Source organism: Aquarana catesbeiana, linkage group LG02 (assembly GCF_042186555.1).
Source record: "Aquarana catesbeiana isolate 2022-GZ linkage group LG02, ASM4218655v1, whole genome shotgun sequence".
NCBI lineage: Eukaryota > Metazoa > Chordata > Amphibia > Anura > Ranidae > Aquarana > Aquarana catesbeiana.
In genome coordinates, this window is record NC_133325.1 from 138,294,769 (window position 1) to 138,311,294 (window position 16,526).

The following is a 16,526-nucleotide window of genomic DNA, read 5'->3' on the forward strand; positions in this document are numbered from 1 at the left end:
ATGCAGCCACTGTGCCCCATCATATGCAGCCACTTGTGCCATCAAATGCAGCCAATGTGCCCCATCAAATGCAGCCAATATGCGATCAATTTCAGCCATTGTGCCCATCAAATGCATCCACTTGTGACCCATCATATGCAGCCACTTGTGCCCATCATATGCAGCCACTTGTGCCCATCATATGCAGCCACTTGTGCCCCATCATATGTAGCCACTGTGCCCCATCATATGCAGCCACTGTGCCCCATCATATGCAGCCACTGTGCCCCATCATATGCAGCCATTTGTGCCATCAAATGCAGCCACTGTGCCATCAATTGCAGCCATTGTGCCCTTTAAATTGAGCCATTTGTGCCCCATCATATGCAGCCACTTGTGCCCATCAAATGCAGCCACTTGCGCCCCAGCATATGCAACCACTTGTGCCTATCAAATGCAGCCACTTGTGCCCCATCATATGCAGCCACTTGTGCCCCATCATATGCAGCCACTTGTGACCATCATATGCAGCCACTGTGCCCCATCATATGCAGCCACTTGTGCCATCAAATGCAGCCACTGTGCCATCAATTGCAGCCATTGTGCCCTTTAAATGGAGCTACTTGTGCCCATCATATGCAGCCACTTGTGCTCATCATACGCAGCCACTTGTGCCCCAACATATGCAGCCACTTGTGCCCCATCATATCCAGCCACTTATGCCCATAATATGCAGCCACTTGTGCCCCATCAAATGCAGCCACTGTGACCTCTGCCCGCTGCCTGCTCCGCACTTACCCCATCTTGGTGGCCAGGCAGCGGGTGACGGTGGCGAGCTGTGGGTTGGCTCCTGTATCCTCCATGCTTCCCATGTGTCTCTTCCGTTCTGCTAGGTGTCCAATAGGGGCCTATGCCTTCAGCCAATCAGATGATGGGTATTAGACCCACGCTTTCTGATTGGCAGGGAGGGGGTTCAGTGTTAGAAAAGCAAATATTCATTTGCTTTTCTAACACACCTGGGTGGACTCCAAGTACAATCCTCTGCGCTCCGAGTCCACCTTTTTTTGAAGCCTATTAGAGCCTATGGCTCTAATCAGGTGCTTCAAAAATACACTCCCGCAGCTGTAATTCAGGTACCCGGCATCTGCAAAGGGGTGTCTAATGTTTAAAATATCCAGAGACATCAAACTACTCTGTTATCAACTCTATATCCTCTTTGTTTCTGCCTATTGTTTCATTATGCTTTAGGAGTGGTAAGCACAGGCCTAGGTAAGTATTGTTCTGCTTCTGTTTTGTAACTTGGGGCATCAGCTGCAGACAATGAAGGCATCTGCTCATAATGCATGCTTGATTCAATGTCTTCAGAATCAGATACAATAAATAATGTTTTCAGGGTTGCAGTGCAGTCGTGTAATCATCGAAGAACAAAAACTGCTAGAAGCTAACCCCTCTGCATAAATTTAGCCTCTTGGTAGGAAAATGACATGATTTCAGGCTGAGAGGGGCTGAGAGAACAAGGAAGGTGTCAGGGATATATGTGCACTCTGCTTACCTCAATTGTATGTTTGGAATCACTTAGAATGGAGGCAAGGGAGCTGACGGGGTTAGAGGTTATCATTTCCTATTTTTCTTTGGAGCGAATATATTATACAATAAAATTGGTAAGGGATCTTTACAGGAATTGGCCCTATTTCTCACTCCATAGTTGTGTCAAATATCATAGTTTGTCCTGTTTTCTGATTGTACAGTTGTATTTTCCAATAAGATAAAAAGTTCTCTACTGTGGGAAGGTCAAATTCATTCTCCAAAAGCTATGAGTAGAGAATACGGCTTTGTTGCCTCTATGAGATTGACAAGTGTTGCCAGGGCTTTTTTTCAGCTGGAACTTGGTGAAACTGAGTTCCACCACCTCTGGCTCGGGCCCTTTGCTTCCTGCTCCTCACTATCACTTGTAAACACAGAAGATTGGCTTCTGTGTTTAAAAGTGACAGTTTGTCTCCCAACAGATCCCACAGATCTGATCTCCTAAGCAGCTTCCACTGAGTGTATGATGGAGACAAGGGAGGTGTAGGTGCTGACACCCCCACTAGATGATTTCCCTGCAAGTGAGAGAGGCAGAGCCACCTATAGTGTGTGGCTAGGTACTAGAGCCCCCTGGGTGCTTCAGCTTAATACACCAACACAATTAAGACAAGTGGAAGATGGTGGAGCTTTTAATGAGGAAGAAGATAGGGGCAGTGGAAGAGGGGTTTCACGCAGAAGTCAGAGCTGAAGAGGGGTGAAAGTGAGATGTGAATAGGGGATGCAGAGGTAGGCACCTGTTGCAGAAGGCTAAGCCATGCACTCTGTGTGTAACAACCCCCGAACTCTGCATCCTGTACATAATGCACTCCTGGTATTTAATCCCCTTTTAAGACACTTCAACTGTTAGTGAAATTTGACCACATCCACTATTCAATGTGGTATGGAGAGTGTGGGGGGGGGGGGGGTGTTGGGGGTCGTGGTTGAGTTCCTGCACCTATTTTCTGAGAAAAAAAGGCCTGGGTATTGCAATGGGCCTTGCTGTGGTACTATTATTATCGTCAATATGCAGGATTTATATTGCGCCAATAGTTTGAAAAAGGCTTTACAATATAAAAGAAAACAGTTTAGCTACAATACATATCTAGGCAAGAGGGTTAGGACGGCCGTGTATGTAAGAGTATATAGAGTGTATTAAGCTTCTAGAAAGAAAAGTTGTTATATGGCAGAGTGACTTGTAATTGTCAAGTGTAATTTTTATAGTTGTTATACAAATTTGAAAAATGTCTACTAGCAGTGTTATTTTTATTTTTAAGCTAGTACAGTTATCTAAAATCTACAATGTATCTTTATACTGCGTTGTTGCATGATAGCTGAAAGTTGAAATTAGCTCTGCGATGGGGGCTTCACTGTAAGCTGATAGCCAGGATGCTTAGATGAGTTTACAAGGTAGAGAAGTCAGGCAAGTCAGCAGAAATGAAAAGACGGGTGGATTTGTGCTTGAAATGTGGAGAGGATTTGTGCTGGGGGGGATTTGGGGGGCACGGGGATGTGCCAGGATAAGGAGTTGTGCTGGGAGGGGTGATTTGGGGGGGTGGAAGAAAATTTGTGCTGGAGGGGAGATTTGGAGAAGAGGATTTGTGCTAGAAGTGGGGAAAGGATTTGACCTAGAAGGGGAATGGGGGGAATGTGTGCTTAAAGGGGGGAGAGAATTTTTGCCAAGAGGAGGAATTTAGGGGAAATTTGTGGTGTTGGGAGGGGGGATTGTGGGGAGGGAGATTTGTGCTGGGGGATTTTCAGAGGAGAATTGGGTGAGCAAGGATTTGTACTGGAATGGTGGTTGTACTGGGAGGTAAGATTTGGGGGGAGGAAGAGAATTTAGTCTGGGAGGGCGGATTGGGGAGAAGGAGGATTCCCTCGTTCTCAAGTTCTAAAGTTGGGGTCTTTTCTGGACTAGAGTTGCCTTTTATAAAACTTCCATCAGTACACCCCAACAGCCAGCACTAACTTGTCTTTTATATCATTGATTGAATCCATCATGTCCAGTAGGCTCCCCTGGGTCTGGTTGTTTTTCTTGGTTACATTGTTGACTTGGCCGAGAAGTCGACTAATGTAGGACAGGTAAATAGGCTCCAAGTCTGTTTCAGAAGTATCTTCTACTTTCAGCATGGACAAGCGGTCTTCCAGGATTTCACGCTGTTTTTCCAGAAATAGAATCTGTAAAACAAGGGTTGACAGCATATTTAGATCATAAGTGTGAATGCTGCTCCTTGATTTGTCAGTTATAGATATTATCCTCCCGTGACATGCTTGTCACCAGTTCTTCATATCACATGTCTGCATCAGATTTCAGCAGCAGATGTATACATGTATCCCTTTATCTCATATTTTCCAAATAACTTGCTGTACTCATACTGTAAATAAACTTCTCATCACATTCCTGATAGATAACATCCACTTCTATTTTCAATGCGTCCCTAACCATTTATCACCAGTGCTGTGCACTGCTGTCCTTATACGGCCTTCATGTCCTCATTCAGACAACATTCCTTTTAATAATGCATTCTTTGCTTTTTTTTTACTACTGGTTGGATGGGGTCCCTCTTTAACCCCAGATGGTCCCCTGGGGAATACCTCTACTAAGAAGGTTAGCCCAAGGGGCATTAGTGTGAAGTGGAGATCTCTGATGCTCATAATAGTTGAGTAGATCAAAAAACATTGGTTCTCACCTCCTGTGTAACCACTCTTTCATACCAGGTACCTGAAAACATGTCAGAAGTGACCCCTGCTACTAATCAAAAAATGAGAAAAGTTGCTGCAGCCTAGAATGCAGTCATTAATTTCCTTTTATGACTGATTAGCTGGAATGTAATGAGCTATGGCCATCACCCTGGAGCTTGTAATGAGCCACTCAGCCTACAAGATATACTGTACATGCTAGGTTGGTGATCTGGCATAACTTTCATTCCCTTATGGGAAATCATTTCATCCCCTAAGCACAAGTTATTTTATCCCACCACTGAAGACACAGGAATTGGGCCACAGCTCATCGCCCTATGAGTTTATTGTGTGTTGAAAATAATTTAGTAGACCATGATCATGCACATACTTAAGCATGGTAAACCAAAAAAAAAAATCCAAAATATTTCCTCCATGGGTCACTGTTGATCACAAGTTGATGCACATTTTGAAATGTGGCATCTATAGCAACAATGTCTCCCACAATCCCCTTCACTCATTCCTCAGTAATGTCTTTGCCCCCCCCCCTCCCCCCAAGAGGGGAACCATCTCTGTCATTAATATGGGGCACCTAGTTGTCTCAGACCCCCAGAGAATAGATGAACACTCTGATTACCTGTGCAAAATTCTCCTTTCAGCCAGCAACCAGTGGCCTATTCCCCTTTTTGGAGGAGAATTCCCTCCATCATAAATGAACATCACCAATTAAATTATTATGTGTTACAACATTATCATTTTTGAAAAGTGATATCAAAGCTAAATGTGTTACATAGTTAGTCAGGTTAAAAAAGACCCAATCCATCTAGTTCAACCAATTAAAAAATGAATAAAATCACACAATCCCATATACACAATCCTATACGCACAGATCCAGAGGAAGGCAAAAAACCCCAGCAAAGCATGATCCAATTTGCTACAGCAGGGGAAAAAATTCCTTCCTGATCCCCAAGAGGCAATCGGATTTTCCCTGAATCAACTTTACCTATAAATGTTAGTACCCAGTTATATTATGTACATTTAGGAAAGAATCCAGGTCTTTTTTAACGCAATCTACTGAGCTGGCCAGAACCACCTCTGGAGGGAGTCTATTCCACATTTTCACAGCTCTCACTGTGAAGAAACCTTTCCGTATTTGGAGATGAAATCTCTTTTCCTCTAGACGTGCCCGCTTGTCCTCTGTGCTGACCTTAAAGCGAATAACTCAACACCAAGTTCACTATATGGACCACTTATGTACGGTGCCTTGAAAAAGTATTCATACCCCTTGAAATTTACCAAATGTTGTCATGTTACAAAAAAACATAAATGTATTTTATTGGGATTTTATTTGATAGACCAATGCAAAGTGGCACATGACTGTGAAGTGGAAGAAAAATAATGAATGGCCTGTCAGGTTTTTATTGCTTTCAGTGTCCCTGAGACAGCAACTTTTGGTGACAGTGTCACCAAAAGTGAAAGAAAATCCCACATTTTGAGTGGACTCCGGAACAAGAATAGAGGGGAAGTCTTTCAACTAGAAACTCCAGTTCCGGTGACCCTGGTAACCACCAGAGATTTTCCTCCATTTGAAAAGGGAAATCTTCCCAATTAGACACAGATGGAAAAAAAACAAAACGAAAACTGCTGGGGTTATAACTGTCCCTTACTCCATCAAAAGTGAAAAAAAGATTTTGCTTTCAATTCAACTCAAAAGTGATTGTAAAGTCTTGTTTTTATTTGTTTAAAAATAACAAACATGTTATACTTACCTGCTCAGTGCAGTGTTTTTGCACAAAGCAGTCCAGATCCTCCTCTTCTCAGGTCCCTCCCTGGCGCTCCTGGCCCCTCCCTCCTGCCGAGTGCCCCCACAGAAAGCAGCTTGTTATGGGGGCACCCGAGCTGAGCCACTGCTCTGCGTGTTCATTTAGACACAGAGCCGCAGCCTGGCCCCACCCCTCTTTCTTCTCATTGGCTCATTGACAGCAGCAGGGGCCAATGGTGCTTGCTGTGTGCCTCAGCCAATCAGGAGGGAGAGACCCAGACAGCGGAGTCTCTAGTGTAACGTCGCTGGATCCAAATGAGGCTCAGGTAAGTATTAGGGGGGCTGAGGGGGGACTGCTGCACACAGAAGGTTTTTTTTTTTATCTTAATGCATATAATGCATTACGATATAACAACCTTTTGTCTTTAGAACCACTTTAAGACTTTAGTTGGCTATGCCAACGCTCAATCCACAGGCACCGTGCTGTTGTCAATAACAGGAAGCAGGTATAAAGAAATGACATGCACTGGCCACTGAAGCGCATGTGTGTAAACGGGAAGTGGCTAAAAGAAGCTAAGTGCTAAAATGTAAAACAAGAATAAAAAACGGTTATTTACTAAAACATATATGGCAATTGTTTATGATACAAATTGCTTTAGCAAAGTATATGGTATCCAGATTTCACTATGAATGGCCAGCTTAATGTAGAATTAAAAAAAAAAAACTTTTTTTTTGGAAAGAGTGAGGTAGGGTTATAACCCCTTGTTCTTTTTTTCCGACCTGTGTCCTATTGCCAACATTTTCAGTCATTTTCTGTTCCATAGCCAAAACAGGAAGTGAGAGGAAATCCCTCCAAAGTGAGGGAATCCTTGGTTGTCACCAGGGCCAACAGAGCTAGGGCCCCCCATTAGAAAAATTGATGACAATCCAAAATTTGGAATCTTTCACTTTCACTCTCAATGATAACGGTAAACAGGAAAAATAGAGTGTGAATCTTCCTAATGGGAGCACAAGCAGCAATTAAAACTTGACAGGGGTTCTAATCCACCTCCTCTCTATCCAAAACTAAAAGGTTTTGGCTTTAGTTATACATTAAATAGGCTTTTACTTAAAGAACAACTCCACTTTTGTTGAGAAAAATACATTCCCCTCTGGGTGATCTATGTACATTGCAAGGATTTTAATAAACTTTGTAGCAGATTCCTACATTGTGTTATTCTGAAGAAATCCCTGTGTGTTTGTCTGTGTCCATGTGAAAAATATATCTAATGGGATTGGTTTCATAATTATAAATCAGCTGCTGCACCTGCAGGGCTCTAATGAGGAAAATTGCAGGGTCTGCATCCCTTTTAGATCTGATTTCCTATTGGGAGTATCTTACCAAAAATGACATTTTTGTTGCAGGAGTTGTCGGAAATCTGACTTGTAACTTTTGTTGTTGGATTTCCTTTAGATTTACCTTCAACCATGTAGTGGAGAGGTCTCCAAACTTTATAAACAAAGGGCCAGTTTACTGTCCTTCAGACTTTAGGGGGGCCTGACTGTGGCAATTGGGAGTAGAAATTGTGCTGGCTTCAGTGCAAGTAAACAGTGCATCTTTGGGATTAGGAGGAGGAATAGTGCCCCATCGCTGGTGTCAGTGGGAGGAATAGTGCCTTTTTTTGGTGTCAATTTGGAAGAAGAGTGCCCCATCACTGGTGTCAGTGGAAGTAAACAATACATCTTTGGTATTGGAGGAGGAATAGTGCCCATTGCCGGTGTCAGTGGGAGGAATAGTGCCTTATCGTTGGTGTCAGTTTGAGGAATAGTGTCCCATCATTAGAATCAATGAGAGAAATAGCGCCCCATTGTTGATGTCGGTGGGAGGAATAATGTCTTGTATCAATGGAAAGAAAGTGCTCCAAGGGCCGGATAATAGCAAGCAAGTGGCCACACTTTGGAGACCACTGATGTAGTGGAAGGGCCTGCCTGATTGCATATAAATTGAAAGTGTTTAGGTTTGACCTCATGTTATATGGTTTTGGTAAATCTAAGGCTCGGTTTCCACTAGTGTGACTTGTCATGTGACTTGGGACTACAAAGTCGCATGACAAGTCGTACCCCATGATTTACAATGAGTACCGTTCATATCTGTGCCACTTCAAGTCGCAGCGACTTGAAAGTAGACCCTGCACTACTTTAGTCCCACTTTGATGCGACTTGAGATCCATAGACCTCAAAAATACACAGGCACTGTTTCAAGTCGCATAAAAATCGCGGCAAAAATCCCAGCAAAACCGTGGCAAAAAATCAGGTCACAAAAATGGAAACCTAGCCTAAGGCCCCTTTCACACTGGGGCCACGGCCGTATTTGCGGTATTTTAGAGGTGCTTTTCGGCCACTAGCGGGGCTCTTTTAACCCCAAAGAAGGGGTTAAAAACTCTCGTGTTGCGGCACTTCCGAAGCGCTTTTCAGGCGCTCCGGAAGTGCTGTCCATTCATTCCAACGGACAGGGCGTTTTGGGAGCGCTAAATACAGCGCTCCCAAACGGCCCCAAAGATGCTGCTTGCAGGACTTTTCAAAACGTCCCACAAGCGCACGACCCAGTGTGAAAAGTCACACTTGAATGAATGGGAGGTGGTTTTCAGGCGCTTAGCAGACGCTATTTCCAGCGCTAAAGCACCTGAAAACTGCCCCAGTGTGAAAGGGGTCTAAAGAAAAAAAAATCTAAGGCTACTTTCACACTGAAAGCGCCCGGCGTTAGCGCTAAAGCGCCGCTAGTTTTAGCGGCGCCTTTCGGCTGCTACTGGGATGCTTTTAACCCACACTAGCGGCCAAAGAGAGGGTTAAAAGCGCCCGTGTTGCGGCGCTGCCGAAGCGCTTTGCAGGCAGGGGAGGTTTAGGAGGCTCCCAAACCGCCCCAAAGATGCCGCTTGCAGGACTTTTTCTATCGTCCCGCAAACGCACTGCCCCAGTGTGAAAGCCCTCAGGCTTTCACACTGGGAGGCATGAGAGGTGTTTTTCAGGCGCTTTATAGGCGCTATTTCTAGCGATAAAACACCTGAAAAACGCCTCCAGCGTGAAAGTAGATATAGTGTATAGTGTGTATCCAGCTTTAGTGTAGACTTCGATGAAAATCAGTGAGCCAATCACACAAGCAGGAAAAGATGTTTCTTGGTGGCGTTCTGTACACAATCTGTGTACAGAACACCTCCAGGTTGCCATATTGCATTTTACAGAAAATTACAGAGCTGCAGATTGAAAAGGAAAGGTAACTTTTAATAACATAGTTACATAGTTAGTCAAGTCGAAAAAAGACACAAGTCCATTTAGTTCAATCAAAAAAAAAAAAAAATACAATCCCTTATACACAATCACAACATACCCACTGTTCATCCAGAGCCAGAGGAAGGTGAAAAACCCCAGCAAAGCATGATCCAATTTGTTACACCAAGGGAAAAAATTCCTTCCTGATCCCCCGAGAGGCAATTGGATTTTCCTTGGATCAACTTTACCTATAAATGATAGTACCCAGTTATATTATGTACATTTAGGAAGGAATCCAGGCCTTTTTTAAAGCAATCTACTGAGCTGGCCAGAACCACCTCTGGAGGGAGTCTATTCCACATTTTTACAGCTCTTACTGTGAAGAAACCTTCAGTTACAATATGACTTGAGTTACAATTGTATATACTATATATATATTTTTTTTTTGCTATTTTTTTTCCCACGAAAGTGGAGTTACCCTTTAAGCAAACTGTCATCCAAGAAAATTACTGATGATTGAAGGACCATAGGTTGAACACCCATTTAGCACATCAGGTCAATAAAATATACACTAAACACACAAACAAAATATGCAGTGTACTTCATCATACTGGCTTCCTGAATGTCAGTCCTGCATTACTTCAGTGTAGAAAAATGTAGAGTGTTGTCACTATCTGCCCATCCCTCTGCACTCACCTTGTCTCTGAAAGACATCAGTGCAGAACTTAGCTTGTTCTCTGCATCATCCTGATGGCTGACCATAGTTTGGGAACCAGAAGACAACGTGAGCTTGGATGTAAAAACCTCTTCAAATGACTGAGATGAATAGGAGCCATTAGTAGTAGTGGTACAGGATCCTGTTGTGTAACTTTCAGATAGTGAAGGGCTTGAAGATGGATAATTCTCCCCATTTTGAGATTGCCAGGGGGACACGTCATAGCTGAAGGCGTTAGAGAAAGTAGCCATTGAGTTTCGTTAGTAAGCTTGTCGTGAGCTCCGGTAACCAAATCTTTTTTTTTGTGATGAGCAGCTTCTTCCAGAGTTGGAGAACACACTGTCTGGGTGTGCCTGACATAGGGAGAGGCTGCAATTAGCAGCCGACTGAAAAATACAGTGGGGTGTCAGCCGTTCAGTATGCTAATGTGGCATATACAAAATCCCTCACAAGTGGTGTATTAATGTACACATGCCCACTTTGAGTGATGTGCTCTTTAGTTATTAGAGCAATGCAACAGCAACACAAGCAGTCATTACTATAAGCACTCCGATAGACAGACCTACTCACACAAAGCACTTGTGCATGAAAAGACAAGTAGGAGAGGTATTTCACAAGCACTGTAAAAAAATTCTCATCTCTACAGGAACTAAATCGCATAATTTAAGGTAAATCAATCATCCAAGAAAAAAAATAGCGCATTCATGGGTGTTGTTTAATCAGAGGAGTGTTTTACATTTTTTTGTTTGATAGGATAGAACATGGGGGTATACAAGTCTATAGACACCACTCAGAAATCAGCTATGGACGTCAAATTATTTATATATTTTTTACACACATTAAAGGAGTTGTAAAGTCTTATGGTTTTTCGCCTTAATGTATTCTATGCATTAGGATGAAAAACCTTCTGTAGTGCAGCTGCCTCCCAGAGCCCCCCTTTTTCTTATCTGAACCCTATCCTTCCAGCGACGTGTATGAGCCCAGCAGCTCCAGCCGCTGTCTTGGGTCCTCATTGGATAGATTGATAGCAGCAGGAGCCATTGGCTCCCACTGCTGTCAAACAAATCCAGTGACACGGGGGCGGGGCGAGTCCTGCCGTGTCAATGGACGCAGCTGCCCGCACAAGTACCCCCCATGGAAATCGGCTCTCCATGGGGGCACCCGATGAAGAGGAGGAGCGCCGTCGGGGGACCACAAAACAGGAGGACCTGGCCGCTCTGTGCAAAACCCTTGCACAGGGGAGATAGATGCGAACCTTTACAATCACTTTAACCACTTCAGCCCCGGACCATTTGGCTGCCTAAGGACCAGAGGACTTTTTCCAATTTGGCACTGCATCGCTTTAACTGATAATTGCGCGGTCATGCAATGCTGTACCCAAACAAAATTTGCGTCCTTTTCTTCCCACAAATAGAGCATATCTTTTGATGGTATTTGATCACCTCTGCCATTTTTATTTTTTGCGCTATAAACGGAAAAAGACCGAAAATTTTGAAAAAAAATTATATTTTCTACTGTTTGTTATTAAAAAAATCCAATAAACTCAATTTTAGTCATACATTTAGGCCAAAATGTATTTGGCCACATGTCTTTGGTAAAAAAAAAATGTCAATAAGCGTATATTTATTGGTTTGCGCAAAAGTTATAGCGTCTACAAACTAGGGTACATTTTCTGGAATTTACACAGCTTTTAGTTTATGACTGCCTATGTCATTTCTTGAGGTGCTAAAATGGCAGGGTAGTACAAAACCCCCCAAATGTCCCCATTCTGGAAAGTAGACACCCCAAGGAAATTGCTGAGAGGCATGTTGAACCCATTGAATATTTATTTTTTTTGTCCCAAGTGATTGAATAATGACAAAAAAAAAAATTTGACAAAAAGTTGTCACTAAATGATAAATTGCTCACACAGGCAATGGGCCTATGTGGAATTGCACCCCAAAATACATTCAGCTGCTTCTCCTGAGTACGGGGATACCACATGTGTGGGACTTTTTGCGAGCCTAGCCGCGTACGGGGCCCCGAAATCCAATCACTGCCTTCAGGATTTCTAAGGGCATAAATTTTTGATTTCACTCCTCACTACCTATCACAGTTTTGAAGGCCATAAAATGCCCAGATGGCACAAACCCCCCCAAATGACCCCATTTTGGAAAGTAGACACCCCAAGCTATTTGCTGAGAGGCATGTTGAGTCCATGGAATATTTTATTTTTTGACACAAGTTGCGGGAAAGTGACACATTTTTTTTTTTTGCACAAAGTTGTCACTAAATTATATATTTCTCACACAGGCCATGGGCATATGTGGAATTGCACCCCAAAATACATTTAGCTGCTTCTCCTGAGTATGGGGATACCACATGTGTGGGACTTTTTGGGAGCCTAGCCGCATACGGGGCCCTGAAAACCAAGCACCGCCTTCAGGATTTCTAAGGGCGTAAAGTTGTGATTTCACTCCTCACTACCTATCACAGTTTTGAAGGCCATAAAATGCCCAGATGGCACAACCCCCCCCCCCCCCAAATGACCCCATTTTGGAAAGTAGACACCCCAAGCTATTTGCTGAGAGGCATGTTGAGTCCATGGAATATTTTATATTTTGACACAAGTTGCGGGAAAGTGACAATTTTTTTTTTTTTTGCACAAAGTTGTCACTAAATGATATATTGCTCAAACATGCCATGGGCATATGTGGAATTACACCCCAAAATATATTCTGCTGCTTCTCCTGAGTACGGGGATACCACATGTGTGGGACTTTTTGGCAGCCTAGCTTCATACGGGGCCCTGAAATCCAATCACCGCCTTCAGGATTTCCAAGGGCGTAAATTTTTGATTTCACTCCTCACTACCTATCACAGTTTCGAAGGCCATAAAATGCCAAGATAGCACAAACCCCCCAAAATGACCCCATTTTGGAAAGTAGACACCCCAAGCTATTTACTGAGAGGCATGGTGAGTATTTTGCAGCTCTCATTTGTTTTTGAAAATGAAGAAAGACAAGAAAAATGTATTTTATTTTTCTTTTTTTAATTTTCAAAAGTTTGTGACAAAAAGTGAGGTCTGCAAAACACTCACTATACCTCTCAGCAAATAGCTTGGGGTGTCTATTTTCCAAAATGGGGTCATTTGGGGGGTTTGTGCTATCTTGGCATTTTATGGCCTTCGAAACTGTGATAGGTAGTGAGGAGTGAAATCAAAAATTTACACCCTTGGAAATCCTGAAGACGGTGATTGGATTTCAGGGTCCCGTATGAAGCTATACTCAGGAGAAGCAACAGAATTTATTTTGGGGTGTAATTTCACATATTCCCATGGCATGTTTGAGCAATATATCATTTAGTGACAACTTTGTGCATTAAAAAAAAATTTGTCTTTTTCCCGCAACTTGTGTCACAATATAAAATATTCCATGGACTCGACATGCCTCTCAGCAAATAGCTTGGGGTGTCTACTTTCCAAAATGGGGTCATTTGGGGGGGGTTTGAACTGTCCTGGCATTTTATGCACCGCATTTAGAAGCTTATGTCACACATCACCCACTCTTCTAACCACTTGAAGACAAAGCCCTTTCTGACACTTTTTGTTTACATGAAAAAATTATTTTTTTTTGCAAGAAAATTACTTTGAACCCCCAAACATTATATATTTTTTAAAGCAAATGCCCTACAGATTAAAATTTTTAAACTGTTCCTTTCATTTTTATGTTTTTTAATCATTTTTATTGTTATCTCAGGGAATGTAAATATCCCCTATGATAGCAATAGGTAGTGACAGGTACTCTTTTTAAAAAAAATTGGGGTCTATTAGACCCTAGATCTCTCCTCTGCCCTCAAAGCATCTGACCACACCAAGATCGGTGTGATAAACTGCTTTCTCAATTTCCCAATGGCGCTGTTTACATCCAGTGAAATCTAAGTCATGAAATGCTCGTAGCTTCCGGTTTCTTAGGCCATAGAGCTGTTTGGAGCCATTCTGGTCTCTGATCAGCTCTATGGTCAGCTGGCTGAATCACCGGCTGCATTTTCAGGTTCCCTGTTGGGACAGGAGAGCCAGAGAAAAACATGGAAGACGGTGGGGGGCATTCCCTCCCACTGCTTGTAAAAGCAGTCTAGAGCTTAATTAGCCGCTAGGATTGCTTTTACATGAAAGCCGACCGCTGGCTGAAAAGAATGATACCAAGATGATACCTAAACCTGCAGGCATCATTCTGATATAACCACTCAAAGTCCAGCAACATACCAGTACGTTGCTGGTCCTTGTTGGGCATATATTGTAAACTTTTTTTTCATGCAGCCTGTGGGCTGAACGAAAAAAAGATATTGATCGGTGGGTATGCCCACCATTAGAATACCTCCCTTCATCCACCCACTTCTAATGATGGGCATACATGCACCATTTATATATGCCGAAGCATGGGGGCATCCTCCCGCAAAAGGCAGGAGCAAATCGCTCCTCCACCCACTGCTGCCCCCACGCTTCGGCATATATGCTGAAGTATGTAACTGTGGTGGTGAAATCACCTCCGACAGCGCTGGAGTCACGGCTTTATATATCGTGGGAGCAAACGCTATTGCTGTCAAGATAAATAAATCCACTCTGCAACTGAATGGCGTACCTGCTAAGCAAATGATGGTTAACAAAAAAACAAAGTAACATTACAGTATAACAGTAATACTTACCATACCTGCTAAGCAAATACAAAAAAAAATAGTAAAAAATAAAACATTTAACACAACCTATGCCTACCTAAAATATATATATGCCGAAGCATGGGGGCATCCTCCCGCAAAAGGCAGGAGCAAATCGCTCCTCCACCCACTGTTGCCCCCACGCTTTGGCATATATGCTGAAGTATGTAACTGTGGTGGTGAAATCACCTCCGACAGCGCTGGAGTCACGGCTTTATATATCGTGGGAGCAAACGCTGTTGCTGTCAAGATAAATAAACCGGCTCTGCAGCTGAATGGCGTACCTGAAAATAATAAAATGGTTACCAACAAAACACAGTAAACAGTAAAGTATAAAAAAATTGCATATCTGAAAAGCAAACATGGTAAAACATAATAACAATAAAACATTGCAGAATAGAATACAGTAAAAAAGAGCAGAACAATAGAGAGAGAATAGAGAGAGAGAGAACAATAAAACGACAACTATTTTTTTTTTTTATTTTATATTTTTTTTGTGTTTTTTTTTTTTTAATTTTTTAAATTTTTTAAAATTTTTTTACACTTTTTTTAGTAACTTTAACTTTTGTAACTGGTACCAGGTTTGGGTCTCTCAAAATGCGATGGCATCTTGGGAGACCCTGTGAAAGTGTGTCCTAGTCTGTGCAGTGCTGTACCCTACGCTAATACTCAACTAGTGTATGGTAGCGTTCAAAACATTCACCCATGCAAAGACCAGGATTGCCTGGACAGGAGGGACAATAACACCGGGTGTCACGCCTAAATCCGCGCTTGCTACAGACACGACATCTTTTTTGGGGGGCTCGTTGGGTAGGGGTACTCGGGAGGGCATAAGGAAAATGCCTCTCATGCAGCCGGCCTACTGCATTTGGTTGGGGATGGTGAGGTGGAGCACCGTCTGGATACAGAAGGGCTCTGACGATCTCTTCCTGGAATTTAAGGAAGGATCCAGTCCGTCCTGAAGCTCTGTATAGCACATGAGCTTTCAGCAAAGCCAATTGAAATAAATAAACAGACACTTTTTTGTACCAGCGTCTGGCCTTACGGGCAACTAGGTACGGCGCCAACAACTGGTCATTGAGGTCCACCCCTCCCATATTTTGGTTATATTCGTGGACACAGAGGGGTTTCTCCACAACACCAGTCGCCGTAGTAATTTGGGCCGTCGTGTCTGCATGAAGGGAGGTGAGATCGAAAACATTCTTCTTATCCCTCCACTTCATAGCGAGCAAGTTATTACACTTCAAGCAGGCTCTCTCCCCCAGCCTAAGACGGGAATCTACAAGCCGCTGGTGAAAGCCCCGGTGATTAGGTCGCACGTGCCACATGCTCCAATCTGCTGATCAAACAAGTGACTAAAAAGTGGCACGCTCGTGTAATAATTGTCCACGTACAAGTGGTACCCCTTTCCGAATAAGGGTGACACCAAGTCCCTATATCTATCTATCTATCTTGCCAGCGCTTCCTATGTAGTCAGGGCAGTTTGTCGGCTCTACGTGACTATCTTTGCCCTCGTAAACCATAAATCTACATGTATAGCCTGTGGCCCTGTCACAGAGCTTATACATCTTGACCCCGTATCTGGCACGCTTGCTGGGAAGGTACTGTTTGAATGACAAGCGGCCAGAAAATTTAATCAGGGACTCATCAACGCAGACAACTTGATGGAGAGTAAACAAGTCTGCAAAACGTTGGTTGAAGTGGTTTACGAGGGGCCGAATTTTGTAGAGCCGATCGTATCCAGGGTCTCCACGAGGACGACAGAGTTCATTGTCATTGAAGTGCATGAACCGCAAAATCTGCTCGTATCGTGCCCTGGCCATAGAAGCAGAGAACACGGGCATATGGTAAATTGGGTCAGTGGACCAATATGACCGCAACTTACCCTTTTTA

At 43.2% G+C, this 16,526-nt stretch overlaps 1 protein-coding gene across 2 annotated transcripts in view; it reads right to left on the minus strand.

Moving 5' to 3' along the window:
* Positions 1 to 10,507, minus strand: part of LOC141127245 (keratin, type II cytoskeletal 80-like) — a 94,074-nt gene extending 83,567 nt beyond the window's left edge. The window contains exons 1-2 of one of the 2 annotated variants that reach the window (XM_073613516.1): positions 9,923 to 10,506; positions 3,509 to 3,717 (exon numbers count right to left, since the gene is read on the minus strand). In XM_073613516.1, the coding sequence (XP_073469617.1) occupies positions 3,509 to 3,717; positions 9,923 to 10,192 (479 nt within the window). In that variant the 5' untranslated portion in view covers positions 10,193 to 10,506. Of the gene's footprint in view, positions 1 to 3,508; positions 3,718 to 9,922 lie in introns of both variants that reach the window. The other variant, XM_073613517.1, reaches the window with a different exon arrangement.
* Positions 10,508 to 16,526: the final 6,019 nt, after the last annotated feature.